The 21,228-nt window shown below is 39.2% G+C and overlaps 1 protein-coding gene across 1 annotated transcript in view; it reads left to right on the forward strand.

The window, feature by feature from the left end:
* Window positions 1–21,228, forward strand: part of LOC307133464 (fibrocystin-L-like) — a gene marked incomplete at both ends in the record, with an annotated part of 46,838 nt that overhangs the window by 23,490 nt on the left and 2,120 nt on the right. The window contains 36 exons of the mRNA XM_079828548.1: window positions 271–1,246; window positions 1,956–2,204; window positions 4,041–4,194; window positions 4,397–4,567; window positions 5,154–5,310; window positions 5,493–5,649; window positions 5,740–5,949; window positions 9,164–9,293; window positions 9,646–9,887; window positions 9,981–10,117; window positions 10,233–11,262; window positions 11,464–11,655; window positions 12,266–12,417; window positions 12,648–12,807; window positions 12,943–13,156; window positions 13,278–13,366; window positions 13,462–13,616; window positions 13,759–13,888; window positions 13,997–14,115; window positions 14,258–14,387; window positions 15,728–15,901; window positions 16,243–16,346; window positions 16,432–16,555; window positions 16,681–16,802; window positions 16,987–17,077; window positions 17,262–17,410; window positions 17,571–17,693; window positions 17,984–18,095; window positions 18,180–18,296; window positions 18,394–18,559; window positions 19,076–19,308; window positions 19,415–19,579; window positions 19,701–19,858; window positions 20,055–20,190; window positions 20,295–20,636; window positions 20,718–20,872. Coding sequence (XP_079684674.1) covers window positions 271–1,246; window positions 1,956–2,204; window positions 4,041–4,194; window positions 4,397–4,567; window positions 5,154–5,310; window positions 5,493–5,649; window positions 5,740–5,949; window positions 9,164–9,293; window positions 9,646–9,887; window positions 9,981–10,117; window positions 10,233–11,262; window positions 11,464–11,655; window positions 12,266–12,417; window positions 12,648–12,807; window positions 12,943–13,156; window positions 13,278–13,366; window positions 13,462–13,616; window positions 13,759–13,888; window positions 13,997–14,115; window positions 14,258–14,387; window positions 15,728–15,901; window positions 16,243–16,346; window positions 16,432–16,555; window positions 16,681–16,802; window positions 16,987–17,077; window positions 17,262–17,410; window positions 17,571–17,693; window positions 17,984–18,095; window positions 18,180–18,296; window positions 18,394–18,559; window positions 19,076–19,308; window positions 19,415–19,579; window positions 19,701–19,858; window positions 20,055–20,190; window positions 20,295–20,636; window positions 20,718–20,872 — 7,425 coding nt within the window. The remainder of the gene's footprint in view (window positions 1–270; window positions 1,247–1,955; window positions 2,205–4,040; window positions 4,195–4,396; window positions 4,568–5,153; window positions 5,311–5,492; window positions 5,650–5,739; window positions 5,950–9,163; window positions 9,294–9,645; window positions 9,888–9,980; window positions 10,118–10,232; window positions 11,263–11,463; window positions 11,656–12,265; window positions 12,418–12,647; window positions 12,808–12,942; window positions 13,157–13,277; window positions 13,367–13,461; window positions 13,617–13,758; window positions 13,889–13,996; window positions 14,116–14,257; window positions 14,388–15,727; window positions 15,902–16,242; window positions 16,347–16,431; window positions 16,556–16,680; window positions 16,803–16,986; window positions 17,078–17,261; window positions 17,411–17,570; window positions 17,694–17,983; window positions 18,096–18,179; window positions 18,297–18,393; window positions 18,560–19,075; window positions 19,309–19,414; window positions 19,580–19,700; window positions 19,859–20,054; window positions 20,191–20,294; window positions 20,637–20,717; window positions 20,873–21,228) is intronic.

The following is a 21,228-nucleotide window of genomic DNA, read 5'->3' on the forward strand; positions in this document are numbered from 1 at the left end:
GGAAAATTCATGATCGGAGATGGGCTCATCTTGAGTGACCAAATGACCTATGCTGTTGTATGCTGTCACAAATATAAAAGGGCAAAAAACAACAACAAAATAATTAAATTGACATACAGTTTATCATGGATATGAAATATTTATGGCCATATTTACTGTAAATTCACTAACTTTTGACCATTGTGGCCAAATGATATGTTGATCGTTTGTATATATTATCGTTATAATAAATATAATTGATTGCTTGTCATATTTTTTTATCAACCAAAGGTCAAAGTTGGAGGTCATCCTTGCAACATCATCAACAGCACCTCCACTGAGATTAACTGCCAACTCAGTCCTGACAGTGGAGCACCAGCGGGAATCCCCTTACCCGTAAATGTCCGAATCAACAACCTTGGCACCGCCATCCTGTTAATGCCAAAAGAATATGATCGCAGATTTGTAGTTCTACCCGTGGTCGATTCTGTCTTTCCCTTGGTGGGCAGCACCACAGGCTACACACGTCTCTTCATCTCTGGTTCTGGGTTCTCAAATGGTTTAGTTACGGTAGCAAACATTCCATGCAACGTGGTTTTCATGAACTACTCCCAAGTGGTGTGCGATACCTCACGATCTGCAGCTCGCAGAGGAAACGTCACAGTTTATGTCAACTCCATCTCTTCCTCATGCAGTTTTGATTGCATGTTCGAATATTCCAACTCCATTGCACCGTACATCTCCACGGTGCTCCCTAACTCGGTTACTGGAAACGACACCACCGTTAAGATCACCGGCAGTGGATTTGGGAACAATTCTGCTGATCTAATGGTATCTGCAGCAAACATTCAGCTGAAAGTCACAGAAGTCACTGATAGTAACATCACTGTTTTAGTTGGTGCCCTTCCTGCTGGCATGCACGTCCTACAGGTGGTGGTCATGAGCAAAGGTCTCGCCGCCGGAGACGCCAACCTGACCAGCATAGCACAAGCCAGTGTCAACCCAACATCAGGCAGCATTGCTGGAGGAACTCCACTCTTGATCACTGGAAATGGATTTGTGGCAGGAAATACAACTGTGAAGCTCGCTAACTCCCCCTGCAGGATTTTAGATGTGACTCCAGACACAGTGAGATGCATGACACCTCCACATGCAGAGGGAGAGGTGCAGGTGAACATTAAGGTGTTTGATGTTATGTATCCTCCTCAACGTTTCAACTACTCTAGGGGACAAACTCCATACGTCACCTCTGTCAGTCCTATAACAGGTATGAATGTGCATTCCATTTAAAAAGAATATAATTAGTGCCAATAAATAGGGAGTGCAGCACTGAAATGTAACATTACCCTTGGTCCTTCGATAAAAAACGAATACGATTTATCCATTGGCTTTTGGATTATTGCATAAAATAAGCTCTGTGTCAAACAAAAGTTTGGATTCTTACACACTTTGTTCATCATGATATTTTCACAAATGAACAACTTTTATGAAATTTAAAGCCTAAATACTATCGTCAGAGGTAAAAAAGCTAAACATAGGTTACAAATGGTCGCATGACTTCAATGTCACCACCATTAAGCTTCTGAATTTTCTTTAGGGTCTTTATTTATAAAACATTTTCGATGAGTTTACCTGTTCAGCGTGATAATGTTTAATTTCTCAGACAACCTCCCATTTAGCCACTTTAGCAATCGCCTTTATCAAGACAAGTACAAGCTTTAAAAAAAACATCACAAGGGGTTATTACTGATGTATTTTGTGTCGTAGCTTGTGTTCACCACAGACCTTATTTCAAGCATTTAAACAAAAACCCGTAAAAAAAAAATGAAAAAGACAATGTGACCAGAAAAGCTAAAATTCTAACTCATTTCCAGGTTTTAGTCTAAAAAAAGACGTCATCTCTGCAACACTCTATTGAACTATTGAATAGCACAACACATTGTATTAACACTACTTACATAATCCCTTCCTTGCAGGTCCGGTTGGAACAGAGCTCACCGTCTCTGGTTCTGGCTTTGGCACAGATGTAGCACTCGTCTTCTTAGAGATCGACGGTGTGGCTTGTAGCGTGACATCCATCACAGATACGCAGTTGCTGTGTAATGTTGGGGAACACGCAGGAGGAACTTTCCCAGTCATGTTCCACCATCAGGTCAAAGGTCATGCCTTGAGTCAGTCTGTCTTCACCTATGAGCTGCTGCTGACAGGGGTCACACCGAATGAGGGTAATTAAAAAGATTTGTTTATATGGACAGAATATGGCAAAACTGACTGTCAAAGTTTCAAATCCTGTGTAAAATTTCAGCAGACTTAGAAAAAAATCTTCCTAGTTACATGACAATGGCTTTTTAAGAAGCAATATTTTACAGAATATACTGAAGATATTATAGTGCGAAGTTAAAACTAATATTTTTTTAAACTTTGTTTTAAAGAGGTGGCTTGTACATACTGTTGTACATACTAGTAATAATTTTGCTTTTCATGACAATATTTACCTTCTCTGACCCTTAAAATGAAACATTATATGTAAATGCCCCTTGTTGATGTGTTAATGCATTGGTTGTGACATCACAAAATTACTGGCATATACACTCATTCTCAAAAGTTTGGGGCTGGTACGATTTTTTTACGTTTTTGAAAGTCTCATTCTCCCAAGGCTGCATTTATTTGACTAGAAATACAGCAAAAAAAAGTATTGCTGTGAAATAGTTAAAATTTTAAATAACTAGTTTCTATTTTAATATGTTTTAAAATGTATTTATGTATATATTACTGTAAAAATGATTTATTCCTGTACTGGAAAAGCTGAAGCTATATAGCTTCAGCTTTGACAGTACAGGAATAAATCATTTTGTCTTTATGTCATGATGTCTTTACTGTCGCATTTGATCAATTTAAAAGTATTAATAAAAGTATTAATTTATTTCCAAAAAACGAAACAAACAAAAAAATAATAATCTTACTGATCCCAAACTTTTTAAAGGTATTTTGAATGTATGGAAATCCTACACAAAAGAAGAAGGAAAAACACTTAAAGGGATAGTTCATCCAAAAATGCCATCCTAGGTGTATATGACATTCATTTTTTCAGGCACAATCTCAATCTGAGTTATATAAAAAAAATGGCCTGGCTCTTCTAAGCTTTATAATGGCAGTGAATGGTAAATTAGATTGTTTTTGCGGTTCAAACAAACTCCTTTTCTCTTATATTAAAATTCTCTGACATTTCTCTTTAAAAATTCTCGTTTTAGACTTCTAATTTGTGACTGATGTTTTGTTTTGCTCTATCCACTGCGCTACTGCGTTCATCCATATGTCATACATCGGGTCAGGTTACTCTTTTTAGCGCAAGTCGACTTTAGTTATTTTAGGCTATAAACATTTAGATATTTAGATATAAACAAAATATATTTTTCTTACAAAAACGCATCGCTTCGCTTCAGAAGGCCTTTATTAACCCCCTGGAGCCGTGTGGAGCACTTTTAGAATGGATAGATGCGCTTCAAAATCTAATTTACCATTCACTGCCATTATAAAGCTTGGAAGAGCCAGGACATTTTTATAACTCCAATAACTCCGATTGGATGGCTTGAGCGTGAGTAAATCATGGGATAATTTTAATTTTGGGGTGAGCAATCCCTTTAATATACTTTGTTGTTGATGTCAATCAAACTAAACATTTCTTGGTCACATTTATCTGTCACATTTATCTGCCAACTTGGACAGGTTGTGTGACGTCCTCATCATGGAAAAACAAAACACGAACTTTCAGATAAATATGATTATGAATTGTATTTTATGCAGTGAATTATTTGCTGCCAAGTGCATCAATTAGAAACAAAAATTGTTGTTAATGTTAATAATTGTGTATAGTGTCGGGCCCATGGAGTTCTTGGTAATTTTAGGAACACCTTTGTTATGTCCACTGAAAACTCTGGGTCCTGAAACAAAACTAGATGGAACCACTGTCACACAGTCCTTTTCCATATTTGCTGTCATATTCACACAAGATTACAGAGTAATAAGACACTACATGATGCCATTGCTCTGTCTTGTTGTAGGAAGTTACGCCGGAGGAGCTGTTGTTGCCATTCAAGGCACTGGATTTGACCCAAACATCACAAGAGTCCTTATCTGTAACAGAGAGTGTAACGTGCGCCTGCAGAACTCCACATCTACCCATCTGAACTGCGAGGTCCCACCCGACAATGGCATGTATCAGTTTAAAAGCATTGCGTATGTGTCTAGAAATGTTCAGTTAGCATAACAAAGCTTAATCCATCAAAGTCATTATTTATATGTCTGAACTCGGAGAGACAATGACAAATGTGATATCTCAGAAACAGGTCACAGATGAATAGAACTGAAATAAAGACTATCAGTCTGCCTGCTGACTGCTGTCGTCTCTTGCAGGAAGTGAAGCTCAGCGTGCCTGCACAGTCGTAGTGATGAATGGAGGTGACACCGTCAACCTCACGAACAGCTATACTTACAGATCCTCTCTGACCCCTGTTATCACCAACGTTACACCACGCAGAGGAGGAACTGCTGGAGGCACCAGACTCACGATTACCGGCTCAGGTTTCAGGTGCAGAACAGACAAGAATTACATTGAAGCTGATTGTCCTTCAATCATGCTTAGATACACAGTGTTCATCGTTCACAGCGACATGTTAATCTAAATATAACATTTAAATGTATTGTACAGCCAATATCAGTGTTATTATTTTATATACATTTTGAATTAGCTTTTATTTTTTATATATATATATATATTTTTTTTTTTTTCAAAAAACCTTTATATTACTATTTAGGTTTAATTTTAATTTTTATTTAGTTTAAAACATTAGTTCACAATTTAATTTGGTATATGGAAGTTCAAGCATGCTTGCTTGGCGTGCTTGAAAAACACTTTAATAGTTTTAGTTTTAGTTAATGGTAATAACCCTGGTCAATACAAGTCCATTTTGTGGAAAACATTTTTAATAATTCACCCACAAATGAAAATTCACCCATCATTTATTCACCCTCATGTCATTCCAAACCTGTAACACAAAAAGAGAATATCAGAGCAGCTGTTCACAAACATCACTCAATATTGACCAGGTGCTGTCAAGCACAAAAAGTACCACAAGTATTATAAAAGTTTTTTCTCTTCTCAATCTAACATGCAGTTCAAATGTCAATGAAGTCACCGTCACAATCGCGGGGTCTGTCTGCGATGTTCAGTTGGCCAATGAGTCACAAATCATCTGTGTGACCAACTCTCAGCCCAAATCTCAAGAAACTCAAGTGCGAGTTCAGCTGGGGAACAGAGGAATTGCCAGAATGGTAACAGCAAACATGACATGAATGTATTTGACCTTCTTAAACAGCACAGTGACAAACTAAATACTTATTTATTCTCATTATATATATTATTAAATAATAACAACAATGATAAAGTTATAAAACATTTATTGTGATTATTTACATTTACACTCACTGCCAGGAATGTCTCTCTTCTCTCTCAGAATAATGCTACCTTCTTCTACATTGACGTATGGTCATCTCCCTATACATGGGGTGGTCTGTCCCCTCCTGAGGAGGGCATGTTTGCTGTAATCACTGCTGGCCAGACCATCCTCCTGGACACCAGCACCCCAGTCCTTAAGATGCTCCTTATCCAGGGTATGCTCATTGAGAGAAATACTGTCTATATTAAACAAAGCCTTGCTACACTTAAACTCACAGTTCTGTGAATGTCTCTTTTCCATTTAGGTGGTCGACTGATTTTTGATGAGGCAGATATTGAGCTGCAGGCAGAGAATATTCTGATCACAGATGGTGGAGCTCTGCAGATCGGAACAGAGCAGGCCCCCTTCCAGCACAAGGCCATCATCACACTGCATGGACACCTGCGTTCTACAGAACTCCCTGTCTATGGCACCAAGACCCTTGCTGTCAGAGAAGGGGTGTTGGATCTGCATGGTATACAAATAAACAACACTATTCGTTTCAAAAAGTATTTTTAGTGAATTCAATATAATTCAAATATGTATATAACTATTATTATATTAAAGGAACACGCCAACATTTTGGGACTTTGGCTTATTAACTGTATTCCCCAGAGTTAGATAAGTCCATACATACCATTCTCATCTCTGTGCGTGCCATAACTCTGTCTGACACACCCACCGTTAGCCTAGCTTAGCACAAAGACTGGAGGTATATGGTTCCAGCTAGCCTACTGCTCAATAAGTGACAAAATAACACCAACATTTTCCTATTTACATGTTGTGATGTGTATAGTCACAGTGTGTACAAATAACATAGTTACATGAGACACAGCCATATTATAAACGTATACACACTGGGGACTATATTCTCAGAAGGCGCAGCACTGCTCTACTTCTGCGGAGGGCGGAGTGATTTGCTCGCAGGACCGGAGAAGCCCCGCTGTTATGTCTGTCAACAAAACCAACGTGACTAGGAAGATAGTAGCGAAGGTGACTGTTGCATGGCTAGACTTTGAGGAATTGCCAGAGGATTTTTACTTTGTATCACACCAAAATCCAGAACCATATTGTTTTGAGCCAGAATACACAGACAAGGAGTTACAAAGTTTGGAAGCTGATAGACAAGACGCCGAATTACCTCTGGTACCGCTCATTTACTGTGAAAGTCAGACAACACTGTTCGTGACAACACAATACTAACATTACAGGGGATACATGGAGCACAGGAACAACTGCAATACAGTAGTGACCACCCTATTAATGTAATAGTGTCACTAACATTACATTAGATCTAGCTAATGGCACTGTTACAGGAGGCTAGTCATCTATAAGCATAAAGGAACACTTACCGCAGCCACAGGTGGTCCGCTTTGTCTTGTCTGTAGTCACTACCGATGGGATGGCCGTATCTTCAGCCCACGTTTCATGATCCGTGTGACAAATTCCATTTTTTCCAAAATAGTCGTCCTCGGTTAAATGTTCTGAGCAAACCTGATAGTAGGCTACTTGATGATGGCTACAGGTGTGTTTGGATCCATATCCAGAGCAAGCAGCTGCGGTAAGTACTTGTTTTTAGATGACTAGCCTACTGTAACAGTGTCATTAGCTATACATAATGTAACGTTAGTGACATTATTACATGAATAGGGTGGTCACTACTGTATTGCAGTTGTTCCCGTGCTCCATGTATCCTGTAATGTTAGTATTGTGTTGTCACGACACGAACGCGCTCTGACTGTCACAGTAACAAATGAGCGGTGCGGTAATTCGGCGTCTTGTCTTTCAGCTTCCAAAGTTTGTAACTCCTTGTCTGTGTATTCTGGCTCAAAACGATATGGTTCTGGATTTTGGTTTGATACAAAGTAAAAATCCTCTGACAATTCCTCAAAGTCAGCCATGCAACAGTCACGTTCGCTACTATCTTCCTAGTCACGTTGGTTTTGTTGACAGACATAACAGCGGGCTTCTCCGGTCCTGCGAGCAAATCACTCCGCCCTCCGCAGAAGTAGAGCAGTGCTGCGCCTTCTGAGAATATAGTCCCCAGTGTGTATACATTTATAATATGGCTGTGTCTCATGTAACTTTGTTATTTGTACACACTGTGACTATTCACATCACAACATGTAAATAGGAAAATATTGGTGTTATTTTGTCGCTTATTGAGCAGTAGGCTAGCTGGAGCCATACGTCTCCAGTCTTTGTGCTAAGCTAGGCTAACGGTGGGTGCGTCAGACAGAGTTATGGCACGCACAGAGATGAGAATGATATGTATGGACTTATCTAACTCTGGGGAATACAGTTAATAAGCCAAAGTCCCAAAAAGTTGGCGTGTTCCTTTAAATATTTATACAAATAAATAAAATATATATTTTTTATTTAATATACATTATCATTCAAAAATGGGCAGTAAGATTATTTTTGAAAAATAAATTAATACTGTATTCAGCATGAATGCCTTAAATTGACCAAAAGGGACAGTATATAAAGACATTTATAATGTTAAAAGATTTGCATCTCAAATTAAGGCTGTTCTTTTGAACTTCCTATTCAACATATCACTGATAGCCATTAACTATAGACATTCAACATTACAGTATAACTACAATTATACATTTTAACATTTAATAGGCTTTAAAAAAATAAGTGAAATTTAAGTGAAAAACACTGTAATAAATGTCACATTTAGCTGTGCCTTTAATATTTTAGGACTCAACGCTAAAGTTAGTTTTTTCTTCTGGCCCAGTCAGGCTGGTTCAGATTTTTAGTTATTGTGTTTGACCCGTGTAACCTTAAGATTTGCTTACATTTTTCAGGCAGGTTTAACAGGTAAATATACAGACATTGAAAGATCAAACACTGCACAGTCTTCACTGCAAAAATAATTATTTGTCTTTTGTTCTTTGATTAACATTAATGGCAGACAGCAGCAGGTTTATTAGGCTTCTGTCGCTTTAAAACCTGATGCTCATTTAACAATTTCAATTTAAAAACGCTAATTAAGACTTATAAGGATACTTGACAAAACGGAAATTTTGACATAATTTTGTGTGTTTTTGTCCGTTCAAGTGCGAAACACAACTGCGCTGACGTGCTGTCTGAAGTGGCATTCGATGTGCGCATTTCGGTATTTGTTCAGAGAGCCATTTCATAGATAGCTCGCCAGTACAGATTTCTTATTTCTAAAGATAAAAATATATGTATGTTTTGTGAAGATGTAGAAGTGCGAATAAGATTTGAGAGCCTGTTTTATAGCAAATGCACAAAAACAATTCTTACTAATCCCAAACTTTTGAATTGCAGTGGCTTAGGAATTTGCCTAACCCTAACCCAAATGCATAACCATAGACATTTAACAGATATACCTGGCTGAAATATAATTTATTATTATTATTATTACTTGTTTGTTTGTTTGTAACTTGACTGAAGTAACAGAGACCCCAGAGGTACAGGAAAATTTGCAACTAAAAGTTCACAAAGTCAGAAACACTGCCAAAAACACAAAATGAAGTAATCCTCACAAATATAGAGATGACTGTTGGTTACATTCACATAAGGCTCAATTAAGTCAGAAAAGCCCTTTGGTGGGATTCACAGAAGTGCTAAATGTCCCTGATACAGACACTACCGTGCGTAATCACTTTTCGAGAGATTTTGTTCACGGCTTAACTACAATCCTACTTCTCCAGGAATCCCTGTCCCTATGCCATGGACTCGCCTTTCTCAGACTGCACAAAATGGCTCCAGCACGCTGACACTGATGGATGCCGTCACCTGGAAGACTGGCGACGAAATTGTCATTGCTTCCACTGGGCATAGGTATTGACACACTGCCTAAATCTACAGCGAAACTTTCAGTTTCAGGTTGATTTAATTGAAGCCCCTGACTTGCTGCAGCAACTGAACTACATCAGTGTAGGAACAAGGACCATGAAATGAAAAAATGTTGCAATTGTTCTCTATAAAATGGTCCCAAATTATTTTATTTGACTTGAATTTTTTTTAAAAAAGGGTAAAAAAAATAAATTATAAACTTAGTGTTTAAATTCTTCTTGCTCAAATTGAAAATGCTAAATGCTATACAAATATGGTTGAAAAAATATGCCAAAAATTATATAAGTTGTCAGTGCTAATGCTAATAATCAAAAATATGTTTTGACTGAATTTTCAGACACAGTCAGCGAGAGAATGAGTTGATGAGAATTGCCTCAGTTTCAGCTGACGGTAGGACCCTCACTCTGACCAAACCACTGAGATACACTCATCTGGGTGTGTCTGTCACACTGCCTGATGGGACAGTTTTTGAAGCGAGAGCAGAGGTGGGCCTTCTTACCAGAAACATTGTTGTCCGTGGATCCAACAACGTGGAGTGGAACGATCAGATTGCAGCTTGCCCTGATGGATTCAACACAGGTTTGGAAGTTATTTCTGTGGATGGAAAGACAGACAGCTGAAAGTCATGTGATTAGCTATTTTAGCTAATTGTATGAATGCTTTTGCTTACAGGGGAATTTGCCACCCAGACTTGTTTCCAGGGTAGGTTTGGAGAAGAAGTAGGAAGTGACCAGTTTGGTGGCTGCATCATGTTCCACGCTCCACAACCGAACCAAAATCTGGCAATTGGCAGAATTGAATATGTTGAGGTAAATGTTAATTTTGTTAAAAAAGATTTGTTTCAAAACTCTTGGCGACCTTTAAGACTAAATATTTTCTATTAAATTCAATCATGGCATTATGTTTATCCTTGTCCTCCTTTAGCTCTTCAATGTTGGACAAGCGTTCCGTCTGGGACGCTACCCAATCCACTGGCATCTAATGGGTGATGTTAGGTTTAAGTCGTACGTGCGTGGATGTGCCATCCACCAGTCTTACAACCGTGCCATCACCATCCACAACACCCACAACCTGCTGGTGGAGCGTAACGTCATCTACAATATCATGGGCGGAGCCTTCTTTATTGAGGACGGCATTGAGACTGGCAACATTCTCCAGTATAACCTGGCGGTATTTGTAAAACAGAGCACCAGTTTACTAAATGACGATGTAACTCCAGCTGCATACTGGGTCACCAACCCTAATAACATTATTAGGCACAATGTCGCGGCTGGTGGGACGCACTTCGGCTTCTGGTACCGCATGCATGATAATCCCGACGGTCCTTCGTATGATGCCAACATCTGTCAGAAGAGAGTACCACTAGGAGAGTTCTTCAACAATACGGTGCATTCACAGGGCTGGTTTGGCTTATGGATCTTCCAAGAGTTTTTCCCAATGCGTACTGGAAGCTGCTACTCCTTCACACCAGCACCAGCAGTCTTCCGCCGCTTCACTTCCTGGAACAATGAGAAAGGTGCAGAGTGGGTGAATGTAGGAGCAGTCCAGTTCAGCGAGTTCCTAATGGTCAATAATGAGAAGGCAGGAGTGGAGGCCAAGAGGATCATCCAGCCGTATGTCAGCGGATGGGGACTGGATGGAGGGGCGGCCGTGGTCAACAGCACCATGGTGGGTCACGTAGATGAGCTGGGGCTGGGGAGCAACTACTGCACCGCTCGTGGTGTTGTCCTGCCCCTGGATGATGGTATGAGCATCATCAACACAAAGTTTGTGAACTTCAACCGTCCATCGTGTGCTGCAATTGGGGTGGCCGAAATAGTTGGAACCTGCACGTACCGTTGTGGAGGCTGGAGCGCAAGGTTCAGTGGGATCCGGTACTATCAGTCGCCCAACAAGGCCTGGTTCAGATGGGAGCATGAGGTGGCGCTAGTAGATACTGATGGGTCCCTGACAGGTATAGAAACATTATATTACAATTTATAGATACATTATAAATTTATACAGGATGTTATATATTTTCATATATAAAGACTCAAAAATGGATACCAAGCTTTATTGGCATGGTAAAACTCAAACTTTGTATTGCCAAAGCATTGGTAATATTAAAATAAAACATTTTAAATAATGAATATACATATTTTATATTTTTGAAAAGGGAACGTTAGCTACAAGGTGGTACCAAGGAATAACCTGCTTGACCCGAGACACTGCTTTCCGGGAACAGAGTGGAGTGTTGGCGTCCCTGCTGTAGTGTGTGACAACACCATTAACTTCCACCGCTTGGTCGTCTTCAATACCTCACCATATTCACTCCAGGCTAACAATGTGATTCTAACCAACTCATATGGTAGGATAAAATAATCTGGTCGATTGAGCCATGAAATAAAATGTGTAGCATAATAAGACATGTTTCTATAAAATTCTTTCTGAATGTACTTTTTTGGGTTTTCAGAATGTTCTAGGTTTAGGAAAAATCTTAGGGGCAATTCACAAAGAACGCCTTTTTATTAAAAATGAAACAGGGCAGTGGAATAAAAAAAAGTATGGTCTAAAGATGCATTAGTCCCATTAGTGCTTGAGTGTCACATTTTTAGAACATGTTATGAACGACACGCTGCAAAAGATTGAAGATGTGAGCGCAATGGTCAAACACATCTACTCTAGTGCATGTTTAGATAGAAAATCAACAGAAAAGCAGTGCAGTGGAATGCAAAAATGTGTTCTGTGTGAACAGCCCCTGTTGAATGTAGAATGTTCTACATGTTGAATGTAGAACCCCTCATCCCACCCCTCCAAAAAATAACTTATTGATTCTAGACAAAAAATAAAATAAATAACTACAGATTCCGTTCACTAACAATATAGATAATTCTGTATTGGTTGGGTTGAAGTGAGCTGTGATGTTTAGAAAGTATCCTTGTTGGCACAACAACTCTAAATGTCATACCTCTCTTTAGGGAAAAGCGTGCTTCCTTTCCTTGAAAAACTTGTGACCCACACATACGGATGGATGGCAATGCTGCCCACCGGCCAGACCTATAACTGGTACTTTGATGGTGCTTCCCAAATCACTTCCCTCTCATACAATGGAATGGTCTACGGTTTTAAGGTAAAGTGTGCACACTACACATTACTAAATAATTAAATATGCTTTCAAATGAAAAGTTGATAGTTTTGTTAACATTTATTCACCCTTATATTGTTGTCATTAATTTTAAGATGTTTTTTTTTGGCTTTTAGCATGACAGCCCTTGAACAATAAAAATGCTTTTAATTATGTTCCATCCAATTAAGGTTGCTATTTAGCAAGTAATTTTTTCCTCTCTTTCTCCATAACAGCCAGAAAATTATATAATCATCAATCACAACCTGACTCAGACACCCGACCGCTTCCACATTATAGATTACAGGAATGGTTCGTCCCTGCCCCTAAACTCCACTGCGAATGTAAATGGGGACTGGTACTTCAACCAGTCATCCAGAAGCCTCTATTATATGGGTAAAACTATTTGTCTTTTCACCCGAGCCATCTATGCTATCTTTGTATTTAAAGAGGACATATACAGTATCATGCTTAAAGCTGTTTAGTACTGTGCAAAAATTTTGAGTTTTTGAGTTGAGTTTGTGTCTACAGTGTCTGGAAGAGACCGTGTGACTAGCCGGAGGAGGAGGAACAGTGTGGACCGCTCAACTGTTGACAGATATTTGTACTTCAGTGTGTATAAGTGTTACTATCCCAACTGTATTCAACCCACCCCTAGCCCTCCACTTGTTCCTGTAATCAATCCTAACCCTCAACCTGGTCCAGCAAACACAACTAGCCACAGACCTACGAACTTCATCTATGTGTATGTTAGCACACACATGCTAAGCAATTATAATAATAATAATAATAATCACTCTTATAATATTATTATTATCTATTGTATCAATTGACTTTGCTAATAAAACATGTCATGTTGGGTTTAGTCTCTGGTCAAATACATCATTTTGGCGGTCAAGTTCAGAGAACAACTTCAAAGTGCCACAAGAAGGCTCTGATGTGGTCATTCCAGATGGTAAGCATCTCTAATGTCACAAGCAAAGACAGAAAGAAAAAGCTATTTATAAATATGGTATGCAAATTTTTTGAATGTCTCATTCTATCTAAAAGGCATTTGGATGGTTCTGGATGTTGTAGCCCCCTCCCTGAACAAGCTGAAAATAGTTGGGGTTCTGGAGATTCCAGACACAAACAATAGCACCTCCACCGGCAGTGTTTCTCAATATAATAACATTGTTCTGATTGCCACATACATCTCCATTCAAGTAAGCACATAACTACATTCAAATTGCATCTTACGGCCCTATCTTAGGATCAGAACCCCAAATCAGAACCAGACTCTAATTTCACTTACTTTTGTCCATACTAAAGAGACTTACTCTATCTGTACGTGTTCACTTCAATTAGGGTGGACGTCTGATTGCTGGGTGGCCTAATGAACCCTTCAGAGGTCAACTACAGATCATACTTAGAGGAAGCCATTCCACACCAGACTGGCTATTACCATCTGGACCAAACCAAGGGTCCAAAGTTCTAGGTAAATCATCATGAATAAAAATTAAGAAATCTCATGTCTGCATCAGAGACATTCTTCTCAAATGTTTGCCAACAAAGTGTTGATTTGGGTGGAAACATTGTCTTCCAGGCGTGTTTGGATCTCTTGAACTTTATGGTATGCCACACAATGTGTATCACACTAAGCTGGCTAGCACATCCCAGGCAGGAAACCGCACTCTCTCTCTACAGGAATCTGTGGACTGGAAGGTCAGAAGCTTTTTTAAAACAAAAAAATAACAGAACTTAAAAGAACTATTGAACCTCCTTTTGTGATTAGATTCCAAGTTGCATTTCTGCTCTGAACCATTATTATCTTTGTTTGAATAAAACACTCTTTTATTTCCTCCAGGTCGGGGAGAAGATCCTGCTGTCCACCACCAGCTATGACCCTCAACAGACAGAAATCCGCACCATCTCTGCAATCTCAGATTATGGCCGCACACTGACTCTGGACCAGCCTTTATCATACACACACATCGGTTAGTGCCCTAGATTATAGGTAATGCCACAATGCAATAATAGGCATTAAGGCATTATGCTGTATCGTAAAGCTGGTAAAAATAGGTACACAAATATATAATTATTTATATTTACTTGTAATATTTTATAAACTTTGGTGTGTGTGAATATATATATATATATATATATATATATATATATATATATATATATATATATATATATATATATATATATATATATATATATATATACAGTATATTGCCAAAAGTATTGGGACACCGCTCAAAATCATTGAATTCAGGTGTTCCAATCACGTCCATGGCCACAGGCATGTCAAATCAAGCACCTAGGCATGCAGACGCTTCTACAAACATTTGTGAAATAATCTCTCAGGAGCTCAGTGAATTCAAGCATGATACCGTGATAGGTTGCCACCTGTGCAATAAGTCCATTCATGAAATTTCCTAACTGCTAAATATTCCACGGTCAACTGTTTTATAACAAAGTGGAAGCAATTGGGAACTACAGCAACTCAGCCACAAAGTGGTAGGCCACGTAAAATCAAAGAGCGGGGTCAGCGCATGCTGAGGTGCACAGTGCACAGAAGTCACCAACTTTCTGTCAATAAATACAGACCTCCAAACTTCGTGTGGCCTTCAGATTAACTCAAGAATAGTGCGTAGAGAGCTTCATGGAATGGGTTTCCATGGCCGAGCAGCTGCATCCAAGCCTTTCATTAAGTGCAATGCAAAGCATCGGCTGCAGTGGTGTAAAGCATGCCGCCACTGTACTGGAGTGGAGACATGTTCTCTGGATTGATGAATGACACTTCTCTGTTTGGCAATCCGATGGACGAGTGTACAAGTGGTTGCCAGGAGAATGGTACTTGCCTGACTGCATTGTGCCAAGTGTAAAGTGTAAAGTTTGGGGGAGGGGGTATCATGGTGTGGGTTTGTTTTTCAGGGGTTAGGCTTGGCCCCTTAGTTCCAGTGAAAGAAACTCTTAATGCTTGTGATAAAATTGTGGGAACAGTTTGGGGATAGCCCCTTCCTATTCCAACATGACTGCGCACCAGTGCACAAAGCAAGGTCCATAAAGACATGGATGAGCGAGTTTGGTGTTCAGCAATTTTCTCCAGTCTTCGCACTTCTTCACTCTTCACATTTCTTATTATCAGTGTTGAAAACAGTTTCTGCTCAATAATTTCTGTGGAAACCATGATACATTTTACATATGGAAATATATAAAGTTTTATATAAATAACATTATAAATGCCTTTACTGTAACTTTTGATTAATTTAATGCATGCTTGCTGAATAATAGTTTTAATTTCTTTTTTTTTAAATTACATTCATAGGGGAGAGCTACAGTGTGCCAGGTACTTCAAGAAGTTATCAGCTTGCAGGTAATGTGGCTTTACTGACCAGGAACATCAAGATCATTGGTCAGGAGTATAAAGAAATGTACACACAGTCTTACGGAGCCAGAGTTCTGGTGGGAACCTTCTCCAGTGGAGGGATCAATTACAGAGGTATAATGTTTATAAAACACTCCCATTCATGAAACACAATCAGGACGAATCACATGCAAAACCAGTCTTACATAAATTGCTGCATTCAATTAAATGAGACATTTCATGTACAAATATATATATGATTTATTCATGGATATGGTTTAATTAACTGGAAGATGAGAGAAAGCAGAACAATAGTAATGTTTTGTTGTTATAATAACATAAAAAATCTTGCAAGCATATTCAAATAACATTATGATATTTCTGTATTTGCACATAACATCACATTCTAAACAGACATTTTCAGCACTGTGTAAGTAATGAAAACTCACTAAAGCTGATGATAACTTGCCTCACAGGAAAAGCCCAGATCAGAAATGTTCAGTTCTACCTCACTGGGCAGGAAGGATGGAACGACCCGTCAGACCCACGTTACTCTCTGGTGTTTTATGACCTGGGAGGGGTGAGAGAAAGTGTTGATACAGTACATGTCCAATCCTGATTATCACACATTTCCTTTCAACTACTTACTGTCACAATATTTTTAGGTGGTTGGTGAGTCTTATGTCAAGGGATGTGCTTTCCATGATGGCTTTGCTCCTGCTATCGGTGTTTTTGGAACAAATGGATTGAGCATTGATGACAACGTGATCCATCACACTGTTGGAGAAGGTGCAGATTCATTAGCAGCTTCACTGTTAGCACAAAAATACTATTAAACAAAGTATAATCAGTATGGAGTTGGGTAATATGATTTAGCACTTTTCTATTCTGCAATTATTATTCAAATCTCCAAGGAATCAGAGTCTGGGGTGACAGTAATGCCATCCGGAGGAACTTGGTTACCTTGACACTGTGGCCTGGATCGTACAACGGCAGAGCAGAGGAACTGAACATTGAATGGAATGCAGCCATTGAGGTAAACCTTAAAGAAACCATTTTTCCCCATTTTGATGGCACACCATGGTACAAGAATGGTATGGTACACATTCAAAGAAAACCCACAATATTGCCATGGCACATCCATCAAAAAATCCATTGTATTACTGGCTGAATAGATTAGTACCAGATAAAAAACTGATATATTACTGTTGATGTTGTAGGTGAGTGAGGCAACCAATTCAATTCTTCAAGGGAATATTGTTGCTGGCTATGAACGAGTGGGATTCCGAATTGATGGTGAACCATGCCCAGGTATAGAAGCCAATAATTATACATAAAATAAAATACATTGTTTTAATTTAATTTAGGCATCACAATATTATAATGTACAGTAAGACAATAATTATGAAATTTACTAAAGATTACAGTTTACTATGCTGTAAAAAAACTAACTTTATTACTAATTTTTTCACGTATTCCAACAATATGTCAAAAGGATCTCCAAATTCAGTGGCTCAATGGAGTCAGAATGAGGCACATGGCGGTCTGTACGGACTCTACATGAATAAAGATGGACTTGCTGGTTGCTCTCAAATCCAGGGCTTCACTGTCTGGAGGAGCTTTGATTTTGGCATTTATGTTCAAGTATGATAAAATGATCTACAAACTTCCTACTATAAAACCCTAAAGTAACTGTAAAGCCAAGTGTTTTATTGATCAGATAAATTGTTAATTTCTAGTTACACAAATGCACTATACTGGTCTGGTGAGCCCTAATGTTTTCCTCTCCTCCATCCCATTCCAGGTATCCATGAACGTGTTAGTTTCTAACGTGAGTCTGATTGATAATGGAATGGGTATCATGTCTCTAATCTACAGTCCTCCCTCACTCAGCCACACATACTCTGACAAAATAGTCCGTGTACAGGTAAGGACACACTATGTCTCTTCAGTCAAAAATAAATTGCAATTCACAGAGCAAACAGATGGCAAACAGACACTTCGTCAGGGTTTGTCAGATCAGTTTGAATCAGTTTAAGTTTTTTGTCAGATCAGTTTAGGCTTTTGCAGGGTCTTGAAATGTTACATACTGTAATCTGGTGACTGTCAGCGTTGGTCGGCATCTTTCTGTGCAGTGTGAATTGGCCTCAAAAGAATAAAGGATTCTTATACTGTAATTTTTTATTTATTTACGTTTTTAAAAAATCATCTGTACAGGGTGCCCTTATTGTTGGCAGCAGCCCCAACTTCAACTGTTCTGGCAGTCTGTCCACAACTACGACCTATGTTCTGCTCAGCAAAAGCCACAGGGCCCCTCGCCCCCCCAATGGTACAATATATGTTAAAGAATCATCTATGCACTACTGAATACATTTTCCGTATTGATTCTAAGCTCATTTTCTGTGTGTAACAGGTGGAAGGTCTGGAATTTCCTGGCCGACATTTGAATCTGGCCACAATAATGCACCACAAAAGCCTCACCCTGGACTGACGAGTTACAATGCCATAGCTGGTCTAATGACCGTCTCTGGTGAGTAACATTCCTTCAAAATGTGTATGAATCTTCAGTTTAAAACTTTCATAATACAAAAATAGCATCTATTTACACTGTCTGATTCTATTTCCAGACACAACTTTTGTTGGGTTCAAGAGTGTGTGTTTAAAAGAGACAAATTACATGTTCATGACCAACCCGGGAAACGAGGATCTACAACATCCAATCAGTGTTGAGAGGATAGCCAAGATAAACAGCACAGAGGACGCTCTGGCATACATTCACCGGCCTGATCTGAGGTAAACCAAAAGCTTATGGTTAATGTCATATCACAAAGATAACTGTTAATTAGGGATGTTCAAGACTAGCCGTCTAAATGGTATAAAACATTGTACAACATTGTACAACTGAAAACAAAATAATTTTAATTCAGTGCTTGGATGTATTCATATTCTATATTAATATCCTAACAAATAGAATACCCTTAAATAATATATGTATTGAATTTGATCAATGGCAGGTCAGCGGCCCCACTGAAATTATTTCAGAGGCTCCTGGGGCATATGGCATCCACAGCCGCAGTGACGCCGCTCGGATTGATTCTTTATCTTCAACACTTTAGATAAAATAGGCTATTTCAAATGGATATTTATATACAGACTGTTTTTTTTTTTACTGTATTCTTAAGTTAATAAAGTATTAGTATTTAAAATGTATGACATATTAGGAAAAAAGAGACCATGACTGAGAGAACACCAATGTCTGGATGACAAAAAATATGATGTGACTGACTGATTTTTTTTCTCTCGTCTCAGTAAGGTGAACCCATCAGACTGTGTGGACATGGACTGTGATGCTAAGAAAAAGACAATGTTGAAAGATCTGGATGGCAGTTTCCTGGGAGCAGTAGGAGCAGTGGTGCCCCAGTCCGAGTATGAGTGGAATGGGGATCCCCGACACGGACTGGGTGATTACCGCATCCCCAAAGTCATGCTCACCGCTCTCAACGGCAGCCGGATACCGATGAATCAAATCGCTCCTTACAAAGGTACAGTACATCTGAGGACTGTCCTTCCTTTACAGTGATCTAAGAGAGAAAACGTAAAATGATGGAGCTTCTTTTAACGAATGGCGTGGCTGTTTTACCTGTGCAGGTGTGATCAGAGACACCTGTACGTACATGAACACCTGGCAGAGCTACAAGTGCTTTGGGCTTAACTACAGGATGCTGGTCATCGAAAGTTTGGATGCAGACACAGAGACCAGGCGTCTCTCACCTGTAGCCATCCTGGGGGACAAATATGTGGATTTGATGAATGGTATGACTCTTGACTCCCTTTGTACCACCTACAAATTTTTGCATAATATAGTTTAGGATTTTATGTAAGCAGAAAAGATTTCATTGTGTAGTGTTGAATTACTGTGAATATCTTGTTTCAGGCCCACAAGACCACGGCTGGTGCGCCGGCTACACGTGTCAGAAGCGAGTATCTCTCTTCCACGCCATTGTGGCCACTAATAAATCCTTTGACATCTATTTCACGAGCACAACACCACAGAAGATGAGACTTATGCTACTGAATGCTGGACCTACAGAGGTTAGTAAGATGGATTGTACTGACACACAGCATCTACAGGTGATACAAAATTTAGAACAATAAAAGGCATATTAGGAGAAAACAAGCTTTAATCAGTTTTATTCTGCATTATGTTGTTAAAATATATTATTTTATTTCCATTTTGTCTTCTAATGTATTTTAAGATTTTTTTTAAATGGCTTATTTGTTGTCTCAGGCTGTCAGGGTGGCTGTATTTTACTCAAGCCCTCAGCGGCTGGATGTGTACGTTAGAAATAGTTTGGTTGGTCCAACAAATGCTCAGTGGAATGCGGACAAAACTGACTACACTCTGCTTGAGCCAACTTATACAGGTAGAGTACAACACAATAATGCAAGTTAATGCAGCTCCCCCTGCAGACCAGAAGTCAATACTTCAACCTAAACAACACATCACAATCCTCTCTGCACTCCACAGGGCAATACGTTCCCAGTTTCAACTCCAGTCACGGCTCCAACTTCTTTGACCAGGACTACAAAATGCTGAACATACTTCTCCGTGGCTCAGAGCCGGTCCAAATCCGCACCTCCCCGGTTTTGTTCCTGGCCTTCAACCTCCCAGCCATGACTGAGGCAGAGTTCTTCGGGGCAAATCTGATCAAAAATCTGGCTTTATTTCTGAAAATACCGGCGAACAAGATTCGAATCACCAACATCATCCGTGAGGGTACTAATGCGAGAAGGAGGCGTTCGACTGGACTGACGGTGCAGGTGGAGATCAGGGAGCCCCCTGTTCAGACATCCACCAATAGCACCACTGGTAAGAACAAGAATAAAATGAATGACAAGTACAGCGTTTAGATCACAATACAATATCTTCAATTTTATATACCATCTGCAGAAGACGATCAACAGTTTGCGGTCCTGAAGAACATTGCTGATGATTTGGGCCGCGCTGCTGTCTCGGGCAACCTGAGTCAGTCCATTGGCTTCAATGTGTCATCCCTGGGCATCATTCCTCCTCCACCCTCTTCCAGTGACCCATCCTGGAACGATGTAAGATGCTATTCAGATCAGATGACCAAACTCACTAACATTTTAAAATGTTATTATGATGTCAAGCATTTGGAAATTTTAATTGAAACATACAACAAAGTTGATATCTAAAGCAATATTCTGGGTTCAATACAAATTAAACTCAATTGGCCAAGCAAAAATCTGGGTTACAGTTAGACACTTACAATGGAAGTGAATGAAAGCCCAGAGACTACGGTGTACACTGTTTTTTAAAAGCTTTTATTAAGTGTGTGATATGAATAAACGTGAACCTTGGAAACACTATTTCGATGTCACAACTTAAAGGAAGGAAGGCAATTTCGGAGAGGCCAGCAATTAGCAAGCTAGCTTTGAAA

This window comes from Gobio gobio (genome assembly GCF_949357685.1).
Source record: "Gobio gobio genome assembly, chromosome: 11".
In the NCBI taxonomy this organism is placed as follows: Eukaryota; Metazoa; Chordata; class Actinopteri; order Cypriniformes; family Gobionidae; genus Gobio; species Gobio gobio.